Genomic DNA, 22,492 nt, shown 5'->3' with positions numbered 1-22,492 from the left:
AAAGTCTTGTTTTGATTTTTTATTGCTAAATGAAGGTGAATATTACAGGCTGAAGAAATGCTTTGTAGTTAGACAGACATGTAGAGCTTTTATAAATGATCTTTCACTTTCTATTCCATCCCACTCTGTTGTTGTACTCTGTGTACATAATGTTTCTGTGTGTATATAAGGTTTTCTTCTGTATATATTATGTTAATTTAATTTTCTAACTGTGTGCTTTGTCTGTTTCCCCTTGAGCTGCTGTAACAGCAAATTTTCCCCACTGAGGGATCAATAAACGATATCTTATCTTATCTTATATCTTGATATATTTAAAAGGGACGACAGCAGCAGAAGTGATGTCTGCAGTGAGTGGATAGCTCACCCTTTCAGCTGTTCGTTGAGACTGCTAACCAGGAGCTGGTGCTTCTCTGCATCTCTGCTCTGCTGACTCCGGACGCTGGCGAGTTGGCTCTGGAGTTTCTCTGACTCATTCTGTGGTGGCAGAAAAAGAAATATCAATATGCAAAGATTAAATTCTTAAAGCACAAAGCGTAAAGACATTCTCACTGCACACAGATGTGGGTGACAGCAGACCCGCTGGAGAGCAGCGTCAAAGAGACGGCATCACATACATCATCTGAATCGTTGATGTTACTAGATATTTGTTTTCCCCATTGATGTGGCAGTAATGAACTTTGATATTCACTGTTTTTGACAGTTAAAGCGTGTGATCTATGACACCCAGTGAGTCTGCGGCAGAACGCTGCACTAGATTAAAACATGACTTGAAAAGTAGAGCGTGTCCAAGATTAAACAAGCACACCACACCATTAGCCGTCACCGCCAGAGGTGCCCTCTAGCGCACACATACATGAGAGGCCCAACACACCTGAGACACCCAACATGGCTGCTCATCTTCATCTACATCAAACGTCACCTGTGTTAGAAGGGTTTGTTACAAAATCCTAGTCCTCAGGGGGGGGGACATGCAATTCACTCATCGTTTACTGTGTTACTCATGAGCAGGTAAGTTACATTTACACAGTGTGAGTGTAAGACAATATTCATGAAGACCCTGAGGGTAGGAGATAGTGTGTGATGTCAGGTGGGGGTGGGAGCAGCGAGGTTACCTGTAACGACTCTATACGGGCCTGCAGCTGCAGCCGATCCTCTAGATCCTGACAGCGCTCCTCCAGGCCCAGTATCTGCTCCTGCAGCTGGTTCCTCTCCAGCTCCAGCTCCTCCACGACGGACCGCAGACCATCTGGAGCCATCAGGACAGAAAACAGTTACTGAGGATTTGACATGAACAAACAGAAGCCAGGCGCAAATAAAAGGTCACTGATGGGAGCTGGAACGATTCGGCAAAGATCTACGTGTCCGCTGCAGTAATTTCATCAGTAGAACAACAGATCATGTAGAATCATGTTTCTTTTCTATTTAGAGAAATGCTGTTTTTATTCACTCATGAATTCTGGCGTGTTTTTTTAGCACCGTCAGGCTATCAACAATAAACCTCAACACTTGGTGCAAGTAGTTTCAGATTAAAAGCCTTTCAGAGGCTCAAAGTGAGTAAGTATTTGGGAATATACTAATAGTATTGTAGGGCTGCCACTTTTTATTCAGAAAGTTAAACTATCATTCAAATTTGGACAAAAAAATGAAGTAACTGAAGCTATTGTTGTTTTCTTTGTTAACACAAAATGGTGCACACTAGTGAATCACGCCGAGCAGACACTCGATTCATCTGAGAAGTGACGTATTTAACACCACAAATGGAAAAAAACAAGGAGATAATGCTGTGGTCAGACTTTTAAAAATGCAAACTGCCTCACAGTAACGTCACCATGCAGTTAACCTGGAAGCTTGTCACTCTAATGAGGCAGCAGAGGCTTTAAACAGAACTATTTAAATTCTACAACACAGTTTAGGATTAAGCTGTGTGGTATTTGCATTCATTGGAGCTAATTACTTGATGGCTCTCCCGTGTTGGGACATGGTCTGATAAAAATGTGACAGCTCTACTGTGGTGGTACAACTGGGAACACAAGTGGGTGAAAATCTTTAGGAAAGGTGAATCAGTGGGAAGCAATAATCACAGGAGACAAAGTCTAAGAGAAAAGTGGATCTGGAGGGTTAGCTGCAAACAACTAAAAATGACATCAGTCAGTTTTCCTTAGTTTTTTTGTTTTGTTTCATTTTTTCAGATAATTGCTGATGTATTTTTGGTTTTGTGAAAAGCAACAGCTTAAAAAGGCAACAAGATGGGATGAGAGGAAATGGAGAAAAAAGGAGCAGAACATGCAAACGATGAAAAAAACAAAACTTACCACAGATGGACTCCTGCCACCTACATTTATATGATCTCACATGAATTCAGTGCATTTAGGGGACTAATCCCACCAAACACTAGCCAGCTCAACCAGCATGCACGTGTCCAAAGAAAATACTGGAAACTGATGAACATGACAACCAGTGAATGAGCGTCTCACTCTCTGGGTTATACCGACTGTCCCAGAGTTGTGTTTAATAAGTCTGAGACGAGCTTGAACTCAGCTTGCTACCGTGCGACCCAGCACACGAGTCCACAAAGAGAAGTCTGAACCAAGCTAACCCCAGAATGTAAAACCCAATAACCCAATGTAGATACCCCAGGTCTCACATTCACAGTCGTGGCAGGTTAGATGACAAGAAGACAAAACCAACCAACAGCCACAATCCAACACAAAAAATAAGGTTGGAGTGTTACGGTGAAAACAAAATATCAACCCAAAGGCAACTCAAGTTTCCCAAAGTGACGTGGGGGGATGACAGAGTGCATGCCGGTGTAAACTGTCCAGCGGGTCTCACACCTGTGTCAGGAGTACTGTACTCGGGCCACCAACCTCCCATGTTCTCCCCCTCCATCGGGGTCGTGCTCTCAGAGGTGCTCCGGGGGTCCTGGAATGGGACGTGCCCATCGAACTCAAAGTCCTCCTGCAAATGGGACACACCGAACTGAAGCAGGGCGCCGACGGGTTATACATCATCATCATCAATAGGCTTAATCACCTCCTGATCCGCTCTGTTCTTAACACACAGACGTGAGAGTGCTACTGATCCTCTCAGCCCTCAGAGAGAAAGAAATGGGCGCATTAGTCCCCTTTCAATGAGAGCAATCAGCCCATTCAGTATCTTGCAGAGCTTAGCTGCAATTATCGTGACTCAAAATGGCCACTAATGTGCACCTTCTCTAAAAAGGTGATTACTTCCTGTAAGATTAGAAAATGATCTTCAAAAGAGACAAAAGAGAAATGATTATTTCAGCTGCGTAACCAGACTCATCAGGTTATTCAGCGCCCGGCTTTAAGCTACTTCTAAAATGCTCCATAAATAAGACGGTCAGGTTTAGCTTTACAAATAAAATGAGCCTGAACTGGTGACATGCAGCCAGAAGAAGTGCCGACTGATCACTTCAGCAAAAAGAAGCACTTTAATGTATTTTCAAGGTTTGATGAGGCCAAGTTTTAATTTAATCTGAGCTTAATTTATAAAGTCATTCTGACTTCTGGGTTATTTTATGCAGGAAGACGTAGCAATTGGTCAAATTAATGTTTTCACAAAATAATAAAAGCTGAAGTTACTTCTCCACTGCAAACATCCCAGCACATATAAGCATTTAAGGAAAGCCTGAGAGGCTGCTGGTGTTACGGCGGCACCACCACAGTGACGTCAGCCTGTCCACCTACCTGCAGGCTTCGTTGGGCCGGAGCCGCCAGCTTCTTGGCCCTGTGATGGCTGAGCCCCCGAGTTTGAGCCAGCTCCTCCTCCAACTCCTGCTGCCGAGTGGCCAGTGCTGGATCGGAGCAGCCAGGAAAGAACCAGTCATCCTCAATCAGTTTTGTGCCACAGGGAAAGGGGGAGGTTTTTTTTTTGGATTGAGGATGGATTTATGGGGATAAAATGGAGAGGGCAGGATGACGACAGAGTGAAAGGAGACACGTTTTGAAGACAGGATGGAGAAAAGATAAGTGTGCTGGCAGAGATGATGCTGGTGGTCATGATGAAGATGAAGATGGGGCACTTTCAACACCACACATGAACTTTGTAACACAGAAAACAGCGTTCCAAAAGTGAAAAGCAACAACAGAGGCAAGACTGTAAGAGAAGTACAGAGACAGAGACTGAGAGAATCAAAGATGGAGACGGAGAAAGTTAACTCTAGAGATGTGTGCACTTCGGCGTTTACATAAGGTGTGTGACCTGAGGAACAATTCAGAAGCAACATTCTGGTCAGAGCCGTGCACACCTAATCTGCATAGCAAAGGAAAACAGCATTCAAACATGTGGGAGAGGGGGAGTAAAAGTGGCTGTGGGAGGAAGGAGAGGGCCCATTGTCGTGAGTCACTCTTCAAGCCAGTGTTTCTTCAGCAGAGAGACCAGACAGTTATTTAGAGTAACACAGGGCAGGTGCAGAACTAAGGAGAGTCTTGCAGTGCTTTTAATTTAACAGGTTTTTTTTTTTTTCATTTAGCAGCATAGGATGCAAGCAGGGGGGGGCATCAAAATGATTAGGCAGAACAAGACATGTTCCCATCTGTTTTGTGACAACAGGCTGATTTTGATGTGTAGGGAGGGGAGGGTGGGGGTGTGTGGGGAAGGGAGGGGGTCAGCTCAAAGCAAAGGGTGGGGCAGAAAAAGAAAAGGAGTTGGGTGGGTGAAGCAGTGGTCAGTGTGGGTTCAGTGTATCAGCAGGGATAAGTAGAGATGGTCTCTCTTCAGAAGAGCCGTGCACATAATACAGTACACAGCAGAGCAACACAGGAACAGATGTGCTGAATATGATTCGGAACATCTGGATCATCTACACTAAGTCTGAGGCAGCACGGAGCATCTCTGCCTCAGACTGGTGACGTCACCCACTCTGACCACAGCGGCAGGGATTATTACACAGAGGATGTAAGAAGAGGAGAGTCAGAATATTATTCATGAAGCCAGAACAGTTAGTCCTGCAGGTTCGTCCTCTCTCTGAGCCACATGATGCAGTGCGGCAGAAGAGCCTGACGTCTGATGCTTCAGGTGAGAAACCCAAAGCAAACAGTTTGTTCAGTGAGATCAGAAAACTGTCTTCTTTACATTGCAGGCAGTTAATTGATTCATTTTTTTCCCCCAGAAACAATGAGTAATGTAAAACAAAGTCTAAAACTAACACCTTTGTTACCCTTCAAACTGACTCTTCCTTTAAGTTCTGGCTTTATGAATAATATAACAGACACTGGAACAAGGAGTTGTTGCTGCACTTTGCTGACAAAGCGAGAAGCAAGAGCTGAGCAGGAACTGATGTTGGTGAAGGAGCAGTAAGCATGTCTTTAGATACTGTTTAGAGGAATTCATAAGCTCCGACATAGATGCCATTTGACTCAATGAAATAACGTGCATGTTATTCGTATCAGAGCAACTTGTGCATCACACAAGAGTCCGTTTCCAATCAAGAAATACACTTCTAATTACATCATTTACAGCAGCACCAACCACATAACCGGGTCAGAGTTTCTCCAACTGAATTAAATCCACCAAATAACTAAAAATTACACCAACAGGACAGATTGGACTGAATGCAAAGGTAAGAAGTAACTGTCTCCGAGGTCTGAGCAACGACGTACAGAGTGAACAAAAGGTTTCCGGTCTTCTGTCGGCGACTCGATCAAACTCTGCTGACAAATTAACCGCACAGGCCTTTCACAGAGGAGTTAATTACTGCGAGGGCTTTGAGGCTCATTATTCACAGGAGGTTCATTAACGTCAACTCCACTTCATTAATTTAGTAATTTAACAGTCAGTGGCACACACAGCTAATCAAAACCAACAGCCATAATTCATGTAAAAGGGAGCATTAGCCATTTTACTTTGAGCATGACTTTGGATTTATCTATCTTAAATGAATGAAGAATGCATTTTATTTTCTTAAAATAAAAAAAACAGAAACTCAGAGGGGTTCTACACATTAGTCCTCTTCCCAGAGTTAGTGCAAATCTAGCCACCCTAGCACAAAAGAAAACTAAAAATGTCCAGGATATTATTATTGGCAGAATATTCCAGAGTATCTTAGTGTGGCCACACCAGAAATCAAAGGACGGAAAGAAGAAACAGTGGGACAGAAGAACAGAAAGGGGTGAAGGAATGGACAGGAGGAACAACACAGGAGAGGGGGGGGGGACAGGAGAAACAAAAATGGAAGACTCTGAAGTGCAGCCCCCCCACTGTACTGCCTGGAGCTCACCCCAGCAAAGGCGAGCTTCGGGGGAGCTACGGGCAGTACAGCACGCAAGAGCTGCACTGGAGGTTTGGAAGAGCCTGCGTGCACAAAACTGATGGGAAACTGTTCTGTGTGGCTGCTCCCATCCCTGGAGCAGAAGCTGGAGAGGGAGGGAGGGGGGGAGGGGGTCCACGAGATGGGAGGCAGCACGGGGAAGACCAAATGCTCCCCATTAACGACGGTGAGGACAGGGAGAGGGAGGAGGGAGTGGGGGGGGGGGATTAAGAAAAAGAAAGTAATGTTCAGTCAGACACGTGGTAAACGGTAAAACACAAACTTGAAATCGCTCCCTGCTACAAAACATGGTGGTGGGGGTAGTGGTGGACAAAATAAAAGACGATAACTGGAATGAACACCTGGCAGCCAGCTCATTAGGTGAACTGAATCCTGTGGCATTGTGCTCCAGAGTTCATTACATTTATAAACCCCCAGTATCTTCAGGGTGGGGTGGGGGTTTGTACAGCATAGGACACCCCCTTATCTTAGAGCCCTGATTAAGAAAAGGTAAAACTACCTGAAAACAAAGCAAAGAAAACAGGAGAAACCTCAGCAGAGGAGGGGTCCCTCTGCCGGGACAGACACACATGCAAGAGACGCCATGTGTTCAGAATAGACCATCATAGTAAACTTACAGCAGGATGAGGGGCAACTATAACCCTCAGGGATGTGGGATTTATTACAGCAAGTCCACCTAACAAACTAATGGTGCTTTTCCACTTGTACCTACTCGACTCGACCTTTTTGGTTTTCCACCAGGTGATACTACCTGGCACCAGGTACTGTTTTAGTACCTCCTCTGCCGGGGGTCCAAGTGAGCTGAGTCGAGCTGAAAATGTGACGTCACCAGACTGCAGGCCACTGATTGGCCGATCAGGGAGTGACATCACTGGATGAGTCATGACAGCGACTCGTTCACAAGAATCAAACCCTCCATTTTTAAAACCTGGAAACAGACCGGGTGTTTTTATTATCTCTGTGAACGAGGTGAACGGATCCACACAAACCAAACGCTCCAGGTCCTCAGGTGTGTTTGTGTTTGTGCCGCATAGAAATTACACCACCGGAGTTTTGGGCCGCCGCACTATGACGACCCCCCCACTTTGAGGTGGTACGCTACTGTAATGGAAAACCAACCAAACCGAGTCGAGGCGAGTCGAGTTGAGCTAAAACTGTGTGATGGAAAAGCGCCTTAAGCAAATGAGTGGATTTCTTGATATCAGCAACTGTCATTGCAGTTAAGGTGAAACCTGGCATGTGCTTCTTGTAGTTGGGCTGGTCTTTGGTTCTGTGTGGTAGTGTGAACTGTTCTGGGATCATCTGAATACAGGCAGCACTAACAGTCACGGGTGCACGTGAAGTCGGCTTATTTATCAATGCAACACAGAAACAGAACATTATAATAAAGCATGCAAGCATTTTCAAGCACTCTTGGATTTCTAAGTTTGTGTTTATGGAATATCTGATCATATAAAGTCAGACAGCCTGGAAGGGATTCCTGTGTGTCCTGTTTTCTCCATAAAAAGTCTCTATACATGATTTAGTGAATTAGACGTGAAAATAAAAACAAGTAACTGACACTAATGAATGGATTTCTGATCATCGACATATTTGTTGATGACTGGTGAAGAGATGGTGGCAGGGAGAGGTGAACATGGCTGTCGGAAAGTTGGGTTAAAGGAGATTTATAAATTAAATTACAAGAAAACACTGAGATAATTGTAATAAAAAGAACAAAGAATGATGTTCTAGTTTGTGCTGAGTCACATTTCAGTGACTATAGTAACAGATAAGGTGTGTCAGTACCAAAGTACTACTGATTTCTGCCCCTGACAGGTACCTGTGGTTACCCAGTGGTGAGAAACACCAGAGCCTGTTTATTCCACCTTCATTCAGTCACTGTGTCACCCTCCAGCAGCCTTACCCTCTCGCTCCTCCTCCATGTGGCTGATGCGGAGGGCCATGGCAGCCTTCTCCTCCTTGGCGCGGTCCCTGGCGCTGACCGCCTCGGCGACCATCTCCTGCCACTCCAGCACCTGGCTCTGAGTCTCGTCGGCGCTGCCTGACTCGCTTGCCTGCGACCAGAAGGAACGGAGAGTTAACGGGACGCCAGCACCGAGCAGCTTTCATCAGCTGGACACCGAAGAGCCCGGATCCCCGACCTGAGAGGCCGCTCTCTTGGTGAACTGCTCCAGGTCCGCCTGTAGAGTCCTCTGTTGCTCCTCATAAACCACCAGCTTAGCCTCCAGCATTTCTAGAAGAGCACATCAAACACACCGTGCTCATTTTGGCATCAAAGCTAGCGGTGATGCTGCAGGTTCAAGTGGTCAAAGCTGGTGTTTCTACCATTCTTTGCTTTGAGCTCTTCATATTGCTCCACTTTCCAGAGGTTTTCCTCCCGCTCCTCCTCCAGTGCTGTGATACGACTCCGCAGGGCAGTCAGTTCTGGGGGGGCCGCTCCAGCCTGAAGGGTGACCACAAAGTGACCACATCAAAAAAAAAAAAGACTCTGCTTACAAGAGTTCTTCCTGCATTTTAAAATGTTTTATAGTTTTACTCTGGATAACAAAATGAAAAAGTTTATTACTTCTTTTGAATCGGTTATAAAAATGTCATGTCTACATTCACGTATCTTCTGTAGAAATCATTTAACATTAACTGTACAGATGTTATCGTCACACCTGGCTTTTCTTTAACTCCTCCTCCAGCTGTCTGATCCGGGATTTAGACCAGGCTTTCATTTTCAGGAACTTGCCCTCTGATCTGCTGGCTTCGTCTGTTTTTTGCTTTGCTTTGGCTGCAAAACATGAAGAGAGACAGAAAGTCACACATCAAACCCTGTAGGCAGATGAGCATGTTTTTCTATGGAGATTTCATTACTTCATATGTGTCATTACAATAAATAGTGCACATTAATTTATTAAATCCTAAATCTGACGGCAAAATATTAAAAAATAGGTGAACACCAGAGTTTTTAAAATGTAATTTAAATAACATTGTTGTATTTGATTTAATTTCAAATATGGTGAAACACAAATGTTTGTGTATATTCAGGCAAAAAACATCCGTTTAAACTGGATAATCTGGGTATTTTCTGTCAAACATTTCCTTCTTTATGGTTTCTTTATGGTTTTATGGTCAAAATGCACCGAACTGCCTTAAACCACAAGGAAACGTCGTCTCCGTTTCTTCTGGAACAGAAATAAAGAACAACCAACCCTCCAGCTCTGCTATCCTTTGGACGGAGGCAGAGTCCACAGGTCCATTTCCACCTTCTGAAGCCTCCCGACCGGCCGGCGGCGCTGCGACCGAGGCCCGTCTCAGCTCCTGCAGCTGCCCCAGGAGATCCTGCTGTGATTGGTCCATCTGCGCCTGATGCTGCTCAGTCATTCGCTGCACCTCCGCCCGCTGCTTTTCCATCAGGTCGCGAAGTTGCGCTCGCATCACGTGCTTCTCTGCCTCCATCTTGGATTCCAGGCTCTCTCGTTCTACTTGTAGCCGACGCAGCCGCTCTGTCAGCTCCTGTGGGGGGAAAAGACGACGACGGGGCGGGACAGCTTGACTTGATGTTCGAAGAGGTGTCAGGGAATGGGTGAAGGAATATTTAAATAGTAGAGATGTTGCTCCTGACCTTTATCTGCTGGTCCCTGCCATCCACCTCTCCCTGGAGAACATCAATGACCTGGGTTTTACCCAGCAGCACCTCCTCCTTCTCATGAAGCTTCTGTTTTAGAGCCTTCAACAGCTGACGAGGGACAAAAAGGATGAGCCAGCATGAATAAACTTTCTATTAGATCCACAGGACGCCGCCTGTCTGTCTGTCTGTCTAAGATTCAATGATGAATGCACTGTGGTAAGGTCAATCTTCTTTTTCTTTAGTTTCCTTTGAATAGAATTAACTCAATTAAGCAGCACGTACACACGTAGACAATAACAATATCAACAAAGGAAGACTCTGTTACACTACAGATGTTTGGTCTCTCCTCAGTGATTCGTTAAGAAATGAGAGCTGTGACTACCTGCTCCAAATCTGCACTGGCATCAGACTTTGCTGCGAGCTTGAAGAGCTCCTGTTCGTGCATCTGGTTGATCTCCATCAGCTGCTTATCCTTCTGAATTATGATGTCTTTGAATGTCTGGATCTAAGAACAAACACAGAGGGCAACATCAGACATACGATAGCGACGCTTCTCCTAACCAAGTATCAAATTCTCCAACAGAAGCATCAAAGCGTGCGTGCAGCTTGAAACGTTGCCCCAGCAACAGTACCAACTTAAGCTGCTTTGAAAACCTACGTTCTGTTTGTACATGCTCTCCTTCTGACTGTACTGCTCCTTCTCCGAGGCCAGCAGCTCTTTGAGGCTGTCCGTCTGCTCCTCAAGCAAACTGAAGCGCTCATCAGCCTCGCCCACTTTCCTGGTGAGGCTCTGCACCAGCAGCTGCAGCTCCTCCACTGCCCCGCTGTCCTCCGAGCCCTGAGGAGGAACAGTTGAACAGCTGAACATCAAGTGGATTCACGATACGCTCCAGAGAAAAGTATTGATTAAAAGTGTGGCACTGCGATGTTCACACCACATTCTTGTGAGAGGAGAGACCTTTTGTTGTGGTGCAGGAGTGATGGGCTGATCTCCTGCCAATGCTGTTTGCAGGTGGACGATATAGGCCTCTTTCTCTGCCAGCTTCCTGTCCTTCTCCGTCAGCATAGCGTCCATTTCCTCACCTCGTTGCTGCTGCGACTCCACCTCCTTCCTCTGCAAGAAATCAGGGGGGCTTTTCAGTACAACAGATTTCAAAGCCTGGCTGTTTCTCACTCTGTAAATGTGATACCTGTGCTTCACATCAGACAGAGAGACATTAAGACGAGATGCATAAAAGACACACAAGTCAGTATATAAAAAGATATACAGGGGATTTAAATAAAAGTGAAGATAAAAAGAAGCTAAAATAGAATAATACAGATTACAGTGCAGCTACATGTCAGAAAACAGCATGTTGAGCCCTGATTAAAAAGAACTGAGAGCTTGTTACAGACATGAGGAGCATAAAACCTGAATGCTTCTCTACTTGAGCATGTTTAGTTGGGACTGAAAGTAGAAATGTGTTATGAGGAGAACGAACCTGTCTCACTGACAAGACGCTTTACCTTGCTTTCCAGTTCCTCCACTCTTTGTGCAAGCTGATGCTCCAGTTCCTCAACTTTTTTCTTCAGCAGCACAATCTTGCCCCGACTGGCCTGCTCTCCTCCTCCTCCTCCATCTGACGACCCCTGAGGGGACACAAAAAGACCACGCTATAAACTCATGCTAACATTAGCTAACATTAGAAACATGACTCCATTGGGATGCTCATATTGCTCTGTGTCTGCTGGCAACCATTTATATTATAATATTATATATATATATATTACAATATTAGCATCATGACTTCATAAGACAGTGACTCTGGATTGGAGCTGGTGTGCCCTCTAGTGGTAAAGATCTGTTACTGCTTCAATCTGAACTAGGAGGAAAATGAAATCAATTAAATTAAAAGAAGTTTTAGGAAATTCAGGTATCCGTTGTAGGTAGTGCCATGCATTGTGGGTAGTGACATGTACTGGGGGTATTCACGTGTATTGCCATACTGTGTGCGTGCGCTCCTATACCTTCTTGCTGTGTGTTGGCGTGCCCTGGCCTGTCTGCTGTCTCTTCAGCTCCTCCAGCTGGGATGTGAGGGAGGTCACCTTGGCCTTGTTCTGCAGACGCAGCTTCGACAGTTTGGCCTCGCATGTCTCCTTCTCCACCTGAGTTACAGACAATATGACCTTTACCTTTGGCAGAGCTCCAGGAGGACGCTACGTTACACCATCAGCTGCAGCACGCAGTTCTTATATTCCTGATATTATATATGTTCCTGATCGCACCCTCCTGTAACACTCAGGTGTCGTGGCTCTAACTCTTATCTCACATTCCTGTCATTACTATTGTGTTGCAGACTTTGACTTGGGTGTTTAATATTTAACTAGATAAGATTATTGTTTTACAGAATGATCTCCTGCAGCAGTAGCAACTATTTTAGAGTAACTCCTGTGATAATACATCCTTTGTCAGACACAAATCCCCATCAGACAGGCCCCAGAGTAGCACTATTGCATTTATCACTAGAAAAATTACATTTATATATCCCTGCTGTGTTATAACACGTCATAAACACTGAAGTTAACACAGGATCTCGACCAAAACAGAGGACAGCTCCCTGAGCCTGGCTTCAGTGGAGCTGCTAAGGTAATATTTGGACTAGAACTATTATTACTGTCATTTAGATAATATGTAAATAATCCATAAAGAGAGACAGGCACTCAGTGAAAATGAAAGTGATCAGTTATGTGTCTAAAATGTTTTTCAGTTTCAGTAATCCAACCTTCAGCTGGTCGTCTTTGGAGCGAAGTGCTGCATCCTTCTCCCGGATCATCTCCTTCAGCTGAGTGACGAGCTGCTCAGTTTGGGCGAGCCGCTCTGACATTTCCTCCACAGCCATCCCTCCACCAGCAGCACCCCCGTGGGGAGAGCCCGGGCCCTGGGGAGGCACGGAGGAGATGGTGGACACGTCATCAGAACGCACACGCTGGCTACACAACACATGATCACACCTGGAGCTGGAATGGGCACACTGGTGTTTTGTACAGTTCAGAGAGCCGTCTGGATGAATGCAGTTTATCTGGAGTGTCCTGGGACGGAGCACCAGGGGACTACAGGACCACAAATAATATAAAACAAAGATGGCTGCCTTTGTGACTGCTGGAAGAGGACCTGAAATGTGGGAAAAAGGGACGCAATGATCCCACATTTTCTTTTTTGATGCCAAATCTTGTTTCCAGTACGAAGAGCTTTTTCATTCGATACAGGCTTTTTGTCTGTTTTTCCTTTTTCAATTTTAAATCTGTGAGTGATTGGGCTCATTTTTCTACATGTAAGGTACCGTGAGGCTTGAAAGAATATTAATGACAGCTTACAAAGCTGCAGACTTACAATTTTTGTGGATCACTCTTGCGTGGGATCCTTTCCATGATGCTGTCACACACTTAGAATAACACTCTGAGCCTGTCGGTGGCTAAAACAAGCACTTTTAGTGGACCTACTGTGATCAGGTGTGGCTGCTGCTGGATGAGGTGATCTACTGGACCAATTCCAAAACATCTGTACCTACCAGTAATATGTAGAGTAAATAGGATGGGGATGCAGGGGGGGTTTAAGCTGGAGCAGGAAGTGTGGGCTTGGCCTGTCTGAGTCAAAGCCCTGTGCTCAGCAGTCCACCTAATTCCAGTCTATCTGGAAACGAAACAGGCTGCAGAGCTTTCGCTGGGTTTCCTCTGAGCCAATTAAAGTGCTCGTAATGTTGAACAAGATGACATGAGATGATTCACCAGGCTGCTGTGTGACAAACGCTGTGACTAAAATCAGTCGTCACTCTGTGTTTAGTTTCAAAGTGTCAAACGTTTTGTTCTCATTTCAGACAGTGTTTCTATTCAGGGTCCTAAAAATGAACACATCCTGCATTTGTCCACATAATGTTTCTTTAAAACTATTATATTACTGTGTATATAACGTTTCTGTATGTTTATGTTTGTTTCTATTTTCTCTTTCTTCAATTGTTTGCTTCTATTCTATGTCTGGAGCTGCCATAACAGTGTACCCCCCCCCCCACTGTGGGGATCAATAAAGTTTATCTTGATCTTAAACGAAGCAGTGAGACGTGTTACTCAGACACTGAATAGATCATCATTCTAAACACAGACGTGTGATTCCAGGTTGAGTTACGGCTGACATGACACATATTACAATAAGGGCCGCAACTAACGATTATTTCAAGTATTGATCAATCTGCAAATCATCTTCTCCATTAATTGATTATTCGTTTGTCTCCCTCAGTTTCCCAGAGCTCAAGGCGACGTCTCCAAATGTCCTCATCTGTTTGGCGGCAGTCAAAAACCCAAAGATGTGTAATTTATACTTTTGATATGAAACAGAGAAAAGCACCACAAATTATTTTTGGCATTTCTGCTTGAAAAGTGAATCAAACGATGATTAAGTTTGTGATTGAGAAAGAAAATTAACCTGCAATTACAATGTGACCATTCGAGAAATGGAAAATAAACACGTGCGCACTTACTGCAGAGCCAGGCTCTCCCTCTTCACCGGAAAACCATTTCAGCATGGTCTCAGCTTAAACCTACAGCACACACACACACACACACACACACACACACACACACACACACACACACACACACACACACACACACAGTAGAGTAGAGTACTTTAATTATTCAGAATATAAAAACATGTCCTTTTTTTAACTTTAGGAAATGACTGTTTTCAGCCACACAAATAGCTATTCATTATTCATCAAACCCATTTTGTCTTCATCGTAAACCCCCCCCGGTGATGAATGTCTTTAAACAGACATTCAAACCAATAAAGACGCCTTTTAACATTTCTGCCCCATTAAAAAACAAAAAAAAAGGCTTTAACTCTTCATATTCCATTGATTTAAATGGTCCCTTTCTTAGGCTCAGCTGCAACTTTCTCTTTGGAGTCCAAATCAATTACATTTACAGAGCACGGTAGTCACAGAATGCTGTTTCTCTGTGACTTTAATAACTTTAAATTGCTTCTAGAGGACCTTAGGCGATAGCCTTACATACCAGACAAGCAACCTAAGGCATGCAGGTGTGTCATTTCATGGCCCACATAAAGTGATACAGGGTGTGGCTGAGCCTCCACAGAGCAGGACTGATATTATTGTGTTTAAATCCATAAGCAGGCGACACCAGACAACGCTCCCTCTGTGTTCCTTCTTTAAATTATTCACAATCATCCTAGAAGAACAGATAAGAGACTGGGGAGTGTAGGCTTTCGGGTCAGCTCATCAGGCAACCGGACCAGCAGGCCGGAGGCAGGCCAAGTCAGTCAGGTGACTGTTGGGATGTCGGCCAAACAGAGAATCAAAACAGACTCTGAATGTCTCCAGCTGACAGCTAGCTCCGGCCCAGCTCCGGCCCAGCTCCGGCCCAGCAGGGGCAGCCTGGCAGGGGGGACAGGTGTGGCTCTGGGTGCCTGTTGTAGCTCCAAGACTGAAGCGGCCACAGCTTGAGGCCTGGTGTGAGGCTGAGATCAGCCACATTCATTCAGTGTGCACAATCCGGCCCATGTGACAGGAGGGAGGGAGGGAGGGAGGGGGAATCTGGTCAAACTGGCTCTCTCACCACACACACTGATTATCTGGATCTATCAAGATTTCTGCAATTCATTCAACACAAACACAAACATGTGCACTTGCACAGGTAAAACAGAGCAGGTGAAGTGTGCACGGTCTGATGCAGAACTGCCCCCTCACTGTGGCTGAATCATGGTGTCTTATTAACTGGATTAAGAGGAATGCAGATGGATGCATGATGCACATTGACAGATACAACAGATAGATGCTAACGCTGTGGAAATACACAGCTGCTTCTCTCCAAGTCGTTCGTTTTGATGCAGATAATTATATTTTTCTTGCTGCTCGTGCTGCAGAAAGCCCTACTAACTGAGGTGTTGCTGGCCGAGCTGGAAAAAAATTCCCATTTCAAACACAGTTTTTCCAAAAGTGAAGCGTCACTCAAAGTTGTCCGTGGGAAGCTTGGACATTAGCCACGTTAGCTTGCATCTCCGAATGCTAACAGCTCTACTAACTGACTAACCGCGTACCACAGCTCATCTAAACCACAAAGGCTTCACATATCTGCCAGAAGAAGGTGTTAGAGGTTGAGGTGTGCGCCGGCAAGTTGTTATTTTATCAGAAACAGACACCATTTGAAGCTAACGTCAAGTCCGGCTAGCTAACTTTATCCTGCCTGCCCTGTAGCTACATGCTAACTTAGCTAGCATCGAACTGCAGCCAGACTGTCCACTTGATGAATTAGTTAGCTCGTTCAAGCGACTCGCACCCGCTAAGTATGACTTTTGAGTGCTTACTGGATTCACAGCTTCATGAAGAATCCACCAGAAGTCTCGCAGCGTCGACAAAATCCGGCGAAATCACATTTTATTCCACTTGGCGACGGGACAGAGATCTGCTCTGGTCACATTTGTCAACAGAGCGACTAGAGGCGTGCGCATGCGCAGTGTTGTCATCGTGACAGGTCCCGGAAGAACCTCATCTTTGTATTTGTGTAAACAGTAATGATGAATGATTGTCATGATTATTAACGGTTATAAAACCATAAGGTGCTTGAAGGTCGTACATATGGTTGGGTCTGTTGGAGTAGAGAAATCCTCTTCTTCCCCAGTATGTGATTTTTCTCCAGGAGAGGCCTGCGATGCTCCATCAAAGAGGAAACAAACACCAAGAGATACACCCGTGTTATTTCCGGTTTCGTTTAAACAGCCTGTCACACTTATCTGGTGTCTTGTCTGCAATTAAAAACATCCAGCAAAACAAATGTAGATATTTCTTCTTCTGTGTATAATAGAGTTTAAATTTTTTGTGTGTTTGTTTTTTACCAGAAGCTTTAATAATAATATATAATAAATTATATATAACTTTTAAAATATCATGTATATACATATTCAAACAGCCCATGTTGTGCTGAAAATTATATCAATCACTTGTTTGTGCCGCTCAGTACTGAATTTATCCACACGTCGAGGCCCCAGTAATAGAAAAAACATGGCTCAGACCCCAGAGGGTTAAATATATACAAATATATGAGCTCTACATTCATGCATACAACTGTGAAAAAATGCAGCAATAGTTTATGAATTCTATGCATTTAAATGTGCACATTATGTTTAATACTCTGTAAACACATAATCAAAGTATTATTCTCTTAATGTGCTCTTATGGCAAACATGCATGTTGGAAAAACAGCAGACACAGAGTGAGTGTCCATTGGTCACTTTTAGCCCCAGTTTGTTCTCCACCAACTCCAACTCATATCTGCCCCTTTAGCTGCAGCATGTTATGAGTTTAGTCAAGATTACTTTAGCTGGAAATAGCTTCCTGCTGCTGCTGGAAACAGGAGAATAAGTGCAGGGAGACTGAATCAAATCTATACGTGCTTGATTTTTGGATGTTGTGTTAATGGACATAATTATCAACTGAAACAATAAAGTTCTACTTTTTTATATATATGGACAAATTGTATTTTGCATTGTAAGCAGACAATGCACCAATCAGTGGCCTGGGTGGACGTGGGCGCTCTGTTCTGCAAAGGTTTGTCCCGTATCATTCTGCTTTTTATTTATATTTCTCGTCAGGAGCCATCTCGGTAATATTTGCCAAATTAAGTATTTCAAAGTATTTCAAAACACTTGCTGACTCTGAATGAAGCGTGGTGCTGTGTGTTTACTGTGTGGGGTTAGTCCGTCTTACTAATCTTAGCTTTTAAAGCTTTTTACCTAACAGTATGATATCCATAAGCTTCCTAAACATACACAAACACTGTGAACTTTTCAAATGTATCTGTATGCACAACTGAAAAACCATGTGTGCTGGACAGGAGTAACAGTAATAATAACCTTTCAACAACAAAAGGAAGCCAGGGGTCTGCTGAAAGCTAGAAAACTCACTGACTCTGACTTTGAAATATGGTGGCAGTGGTTCAAATGGATTAAAAACTGTGTGTGTGTTTGTGTGTGTCTTGTTCTCGTTAGACTCTCTGTGTCAAAGGATATCATACTGTTAGGTAAAGAGCCTTAAAGGCTAAGTATAGTAAGTCAGGCTAAATCCATAGCTCCCATCTTTAAGGTGACTAAAGCTGTGTTAGCGCAGCGCGTTTGACCGTCTCCTTGTGTGTGATAAAACGTGAACACACACTCCCGTATGGTCTTTTGTTTATTGATAGCAGACACACAAAGTTATTGACCACAACAACTAATTCATTCCATGTTCACTCTGGTCTGACTCACACACTCCTGTCATCATCCTCCCCTGCTGCTTTCTGTTCCTTACTTTACTTTATGACCTCTAAACACAATAATTCAGATATAAAAATATATAGAAACATGTATTCTGGATCTTAAACCAGGCACACAGTGATTAGAGAAGGTTAAGAGAATTACTGCACTGGTCTGTGAACTGACATCATGGGAACATGCTAAAATATCATCAAATGTCATTTGGCCCCAAAAACAGAACAAATTCAGCTCAAGTTTGGAGACAGAGAAGATGACAAAACATATTTTAGGTCAGAGATGACTGGTAGGTAGTAAAAGTGTTGGAACTGGTCCAGTAGATCACCTCAGCCAGCAGACACCAAACGGGCTGCAATGGCTGAAAAGTGGTATTTATCTTCTCACCTAACAGTCAGCAAGGAATAGACATATTTACCTACATGTTTAAGTGTCCATTTGATTAAAATAACTGCAGATAATTAATCCAATAGCCATTAATCATCACCCTCTTGTGGTAATTGGCTCAATTGTTCAGATATTTATGGAAAAACAAATATAACAAAGTAGAAAATGAGCTTCAGTTACAGCTGCTGCAGAGTTTTAGCACATGAGTTTTAACATGATGAGGGAGAACCCCGAAAAGAAAATTTCAGAGGAAAGTCAAGCTCGTGAAAATGGCGTTTGGCGCTCCTCGGCCGCGACACGTGGCGGTGTCCACACACCTGGGAGAGGACGAACACGAGAGGCTTCTCTTCCAAGGAACTGAAGATTTAATTGGAGGATTCGGGCTGTCGGCACGTCCCGCAGCCGAAGGAGTAATCCCTGAGGACGTCTCTCCCTGAGCAGACAGCACGATGCACATTACTTCCTTTGATAATCACAAAACCAGATGAGAAAAGTTCTCTGGTGCTTCTGTGTGTAAACAACAGAAGGAGTGAATCACTGCCCGTAGTGTCCAGTCCTTCATCAGTAAAAACGTGTGCTCTTCATTATCTAATCAGGTTTTCTTCTCCTGCTGCTCCATGAACCAGTCGCAGGGCCCGATGTCCAGTTTGAGCTGATCCATCACCCACGGGTCCTTCTCAGCCCCCTCGATGAACTCCTCCAAAGAGATCTGACCTGGACGGTTCACAAGAGGGAGACAATGAAGCACAGTCGGTGTCAAACTGAGTCGTTTATGTTACGACAGGTACGATTTCAACAGCAGAAAAGAGGAAAAGAGCTTCAGGATGAGTGCTGACACCATATTTATCAGCTGGTGAACTCACAGTCGTTGTTCTTGTCCACCAGTTCAAAGATCCTGTCACAAATCTCTTCAATATTCCCGCTTCTGCTCGGATCGTTGTGCCTCTTTATCTTGTTGATGATCTGAGAAGACGGAAAAAAGACAAAAGGAGGAAGAAGTCTGAATGTTTGAGCGATTTTAGATCCTCAGGCGGAAAGTGAGCATTTAGAAAGTCACATTTGTTGATCTACAAGCTGCCAAAGGCCTTTTTTCCTCATTTAGCTGTGAGCAGCAGGTCTCAACCCCAGAACAGGTGTGGTTATTTCTCTGTTTGAGTTTTTGTCTACGCTCTTTTCACTAGTTGGAAAAATGTGATAACATGTAGTCCCACATGGTCCTAATGAAACAGATTAGCTTAGTTTATGGTTGAAGTCTTTATTCTAACTGGAGAATTCCAGTACTTGTAAACCTCAACCCTCTGAATGCCTGGTAGGTAGTAAAAGTGTTGGAACTGGTCCAGTAGATCACCTCAGCCAGCAGCCACTAAAAGAGCTTGTTTGATCCACTGACAGGCTCAGAGTGTTATTCTAAGTGTGTGACAGCATCATGGAAAGGATCCCTACAGAGAGAGACCTGGAAGATCCTTTTGGTTTAACCACAAACAGCACACACACCAGACTACATTCACTAAAACAGGGATTTTAGCTCATAGAACATGAGAGTCATGGCACCATCACTTAGTTTGTTTGTGTTACTGTGTGTTACAGAAATATTGTTTTGGATCCAAACTAACCTTTTAAGACACCAAAGTCACACAACAACACAAATAAACTAACAAATCAGTGCAGCAGTACACCAGCAACTGCCATGTAAAATTTGTGGTTTTGTCAATGGAGTCTGGTGGCTTTGAAGAGAGCAACATAATGGTTTTCTCTGGTTAAACAAAAGGTAGATTACCTCAGACTCAGGCTCAGAGTGTTATTCTAAGTGTGTGACAGCATCATGGAAAGGATCCCTACAGAGAGAGACCTGAAAGATCCTTTTGGTTTAACCACAAACAACTGTTATATCGCTCTCTGCACACACACCAGACTACATTCACTAAAACAGGGATTTTACTGATATGGGATTCCTAGCCTAGTTGCTTTGACTTTGGTGTTTTAACACATTAGTTCAGCTCCAAACTAACTAACTCAGTTTTAAAATCACTGGAAACCCAAATGTTTTGGGTTTGAAGTCAAGTTTTTTGACTCTTGTGACACTTGTGAAAGTTATTTACAGCTACTGAAAAAAGAATGTGAATCTTGTGGCTCTGCTCATTTTATTCATTTCAGTTAATCCTGCAGCTGTTTCAGTTTGAGGCTTCACCCAGTTCAACGGTGGAAGACTGTGCAGAGCAGATCTATGTTTGCTGTGAAGGTCTCAGCAACCTGCGGAGACTCTTTAAGCTCTAATTTAAGAAATCTATAGGCAAGAGTAATAAGTGAGGAACAGCTGAATGATGTGTATTTTACATTAGTAATGTAGTTTGTGGTTTGATATCGTGGTGTTTTAAGAATGTAACTCTACTTTATAGGAGTGAAAACATGTGGACCAAAGTGTCCAATCAGATCCTGCAAATTATCCTACAGGAAGTGATGGTTTCTGAACATAAATAGAATAACTGAGCACTTACTTTGACAAGGTGTCTCACTTCCTGTCTGTCCAGACAGCCATTTCCATCCCTGTCGTAAACCTTAAAGGACCACTTCAGTTTGTCCTCCAGTTTTCCACGAAGAACGAGATGCAGCGCCGCCACATATTCCATGAAGTCTATCTGTCCGTCCTGCAGAAGCCGGCAGAGACACTCAGCATCTCCTCTCTGCTGTCTTCATTCATTCATCTCCACGTTCACACGTCTTCACTATCAGACACACGACACACTGGTATTCTTACCTTGTTTGTGTCGAAGGAGCGAAACACGTTCTCCATGTACGCAGATTCTTCTTCGGAGGAGTTCCTGTTGATTCCAAAGATCTTCTTGAATTCGTGTAGGTGCAGTTTCCCGCTCGGGCATTCGCTGGCAAACTTGCGGTAGAGTTCCTGGATGTTTTCCAGGGCCACCTCCTTATCTGCGCCGCTCTGAGACTGACCCATGCTGTCACATGCAAAGAAGCACAGGAGAACTTTGCTTGAATGAAAGAGTTAGAAGTGGTCCAAGGCAGTCATCACTCTGCAGAACAGTCCTCACAGATTATTTCAGGCTGGACTAATCCAATAGACTTTTCAGTGATCCTCCAACGTCCTTTTGACAATTCTTTTATTTATCTTCAATATTTGTCCTTGTATTTTCCCTAAACTCTGCCAAAGCCGTCCCACCTTCCTCTGAAGGAAGCACAGATTCACTCACTGCTGAGAATTAAAGAGCAGCTCCTGTTTGGCGGCAGAGAGGATGAAGAGCGGCTCGTCCCCTGTGGGTAAAAGGCCACGGCGAGATTAAAAAGACGTCTGACGTCAAAGCCTGAGTGGTCCTGGAAAAACTGTTGATCCACTGGAGTCTGTCTGAGCACATGTTCCCAGCCTCACACTGGAGAATAGATGATAAACCTAGTGGGACTTTGTGCTCAAAGAGTTCACAAAACGTCCAGTCTGCCCCCGTTTTGATAGAAGAGAGTGAATGTGAATGATTTAAACACCTAAATGATATTAAATCACTTGAGCCTTTAAGTGGCTGTGACTTCTCCTGATGCAGCTCTGAAAGTAGTTAATAGTCTATTCTGTGTGACGGCAGACTGTTACCATGGTTATCATAACCACTAATAGTCTATTCTGTGTGACGGCAGACTGTTACCATGGTTATCATAACCACCAATAGTCTATTCTGTGTGACGGCAGACTGTTACCATGGTTATCATAACCACCAATAGTCTATTCTGTCTTTTCTGCACATTGAAAATACCATTTCTGCTTACTTTTACACTATTTATACTGTTTACCGTGTGCACAGTTTGTATGTTTGCATCATATTTTGTTTATTTTATTTTATTTTCTGATGTAGCTGATGTTACCTTACCTTATCTTATCTTACCTTATTTTATCTTA

At 43.9% G+C, this 22,492-nt stretch overlaps 2 protein-coding genes across 2 annotated transcripts in view; both read right to left on the bottom strand.

Moving 5' to 3' along the window:
• Positions 1 to 16,378, bottom strand: part of LOC139225698 (golgin subfamily B member 1-like) — a 35,645-nt gene extending 19,267 nt beyond the window's left edge. Inside the window, exons 1-19 of the mRNA XM_070856568.1 lie at positions 16,267 to 16,378; positions 14,423 to 14,482; positions 12,674 to 12,829; positions 11,919 to 12,056; positions 11,418 to 11,540; positions 10,870 to 11,025; positions 10,570 to 10,749; positions 10,294 to 10,416; positions 9,906 to 10,019; positions 9,493 to 9,796; positions 8,956 to 9,071; positions 8,621 to 8,738; positions 8,437 to 8,528; positions 8,199 to 8,349; positions 3,711 to 3,817; positions 2,868 to 2,958; positions 1,113 to 1,246; positions 872 to 919; positions 365 to 474 (exon numbers count right to left, since the gene is read on the bottom strand). Coding sequence (XP_070712669.1) covers positions 365 to 474; positions 872 to 919; positions 1,113 to 1,246; positions 2,868 to 2,958; positions 3,711 to 3,817; positions 8,199 to 8,349; positions 8,437 to 8,528; positions 8,621 to 8,738; positions 8,956 to 9,071; positions 9,493 to 9,796; positions 9,906 to 10,019; positions 10,294 to 10,416; positions 10,570 to 10,749; positions 10,870 to 11,025; positions 11,418 to 11,540; positions 11,919 to 12,056; positions 12,674 to 12,829; positions 14,423 to 14,467 — 2,306 coding nt within the window. The 5' untranslated portion in view covers positions 14,468 to 14,482; positions 16,267 to 16,378. The remainder of the gene's footprint in view (positions 1 to 364; positions 475 to 871; positions 920 to 1,112; positions 1,247 to 2,867; positions 2,959 to 3,710; positions 3,818 to 8,198; positions 8,350 to 8,436; positions 8,529 to 8,620; positions 8,739 to 8,955; positions 9,072 to 9,492; positions 9,797 to 9,905; positions 10,020 to 10,293; positions 10,417 to 10,569; positions 10,750 to 10,869; positions 11,026 to 11,417; positions 11,541 to 11,918; positions 12,057 to 12,673; positions 12,830 to 14,422; positions 14,483 to 16,266) is intronic.
• Positions 16,379 to 19,183: 2,805 nt separating this feature from the next.
• On the bottom strand, positions 19,184 to 21,547 carry LOC139201914 (guanylyl cyclase-activating protein 2-like). Its single transcript, XM_070831365.1, has 4 exons — positions 21,347 to 21,547; positions 21,087 to 21,236; positions 19,455 to 19,554; positions 19,184 to 19,305 (listed from the first exon to the last, which is right to left on the bottom strand). Exons 1-4 carry the CDS (start codon positions 21,545 to 21,547, stop codon positions 19,184 to 19,186), a joined length of 573 nt encoding a protein of 190 aa, XP_070687466.1.
• Positions 21,548 to 22,492: the final 945 nt, after the last annotated feature.

This window comes from Pempheris klunzingeri, chromosome 1 (genome assembly GCF_042242105.1).
Source record: "Pempheris klunzingeri isolate RE-2024b chromosome 1, fPemKlu1.hap1, whole genome shotgun sequence".
NCBI classification, from domain to species: domain Eukaryota; kingdom Metazoa; phylum Chordata; class Actinopteri; order Acropomatiformes; family Pempheridae; genus Pempheris; species Pempheris klunzingeri.
This window is presented reverse-complemented; position numbering and strand designations above follow the sequence as displayed.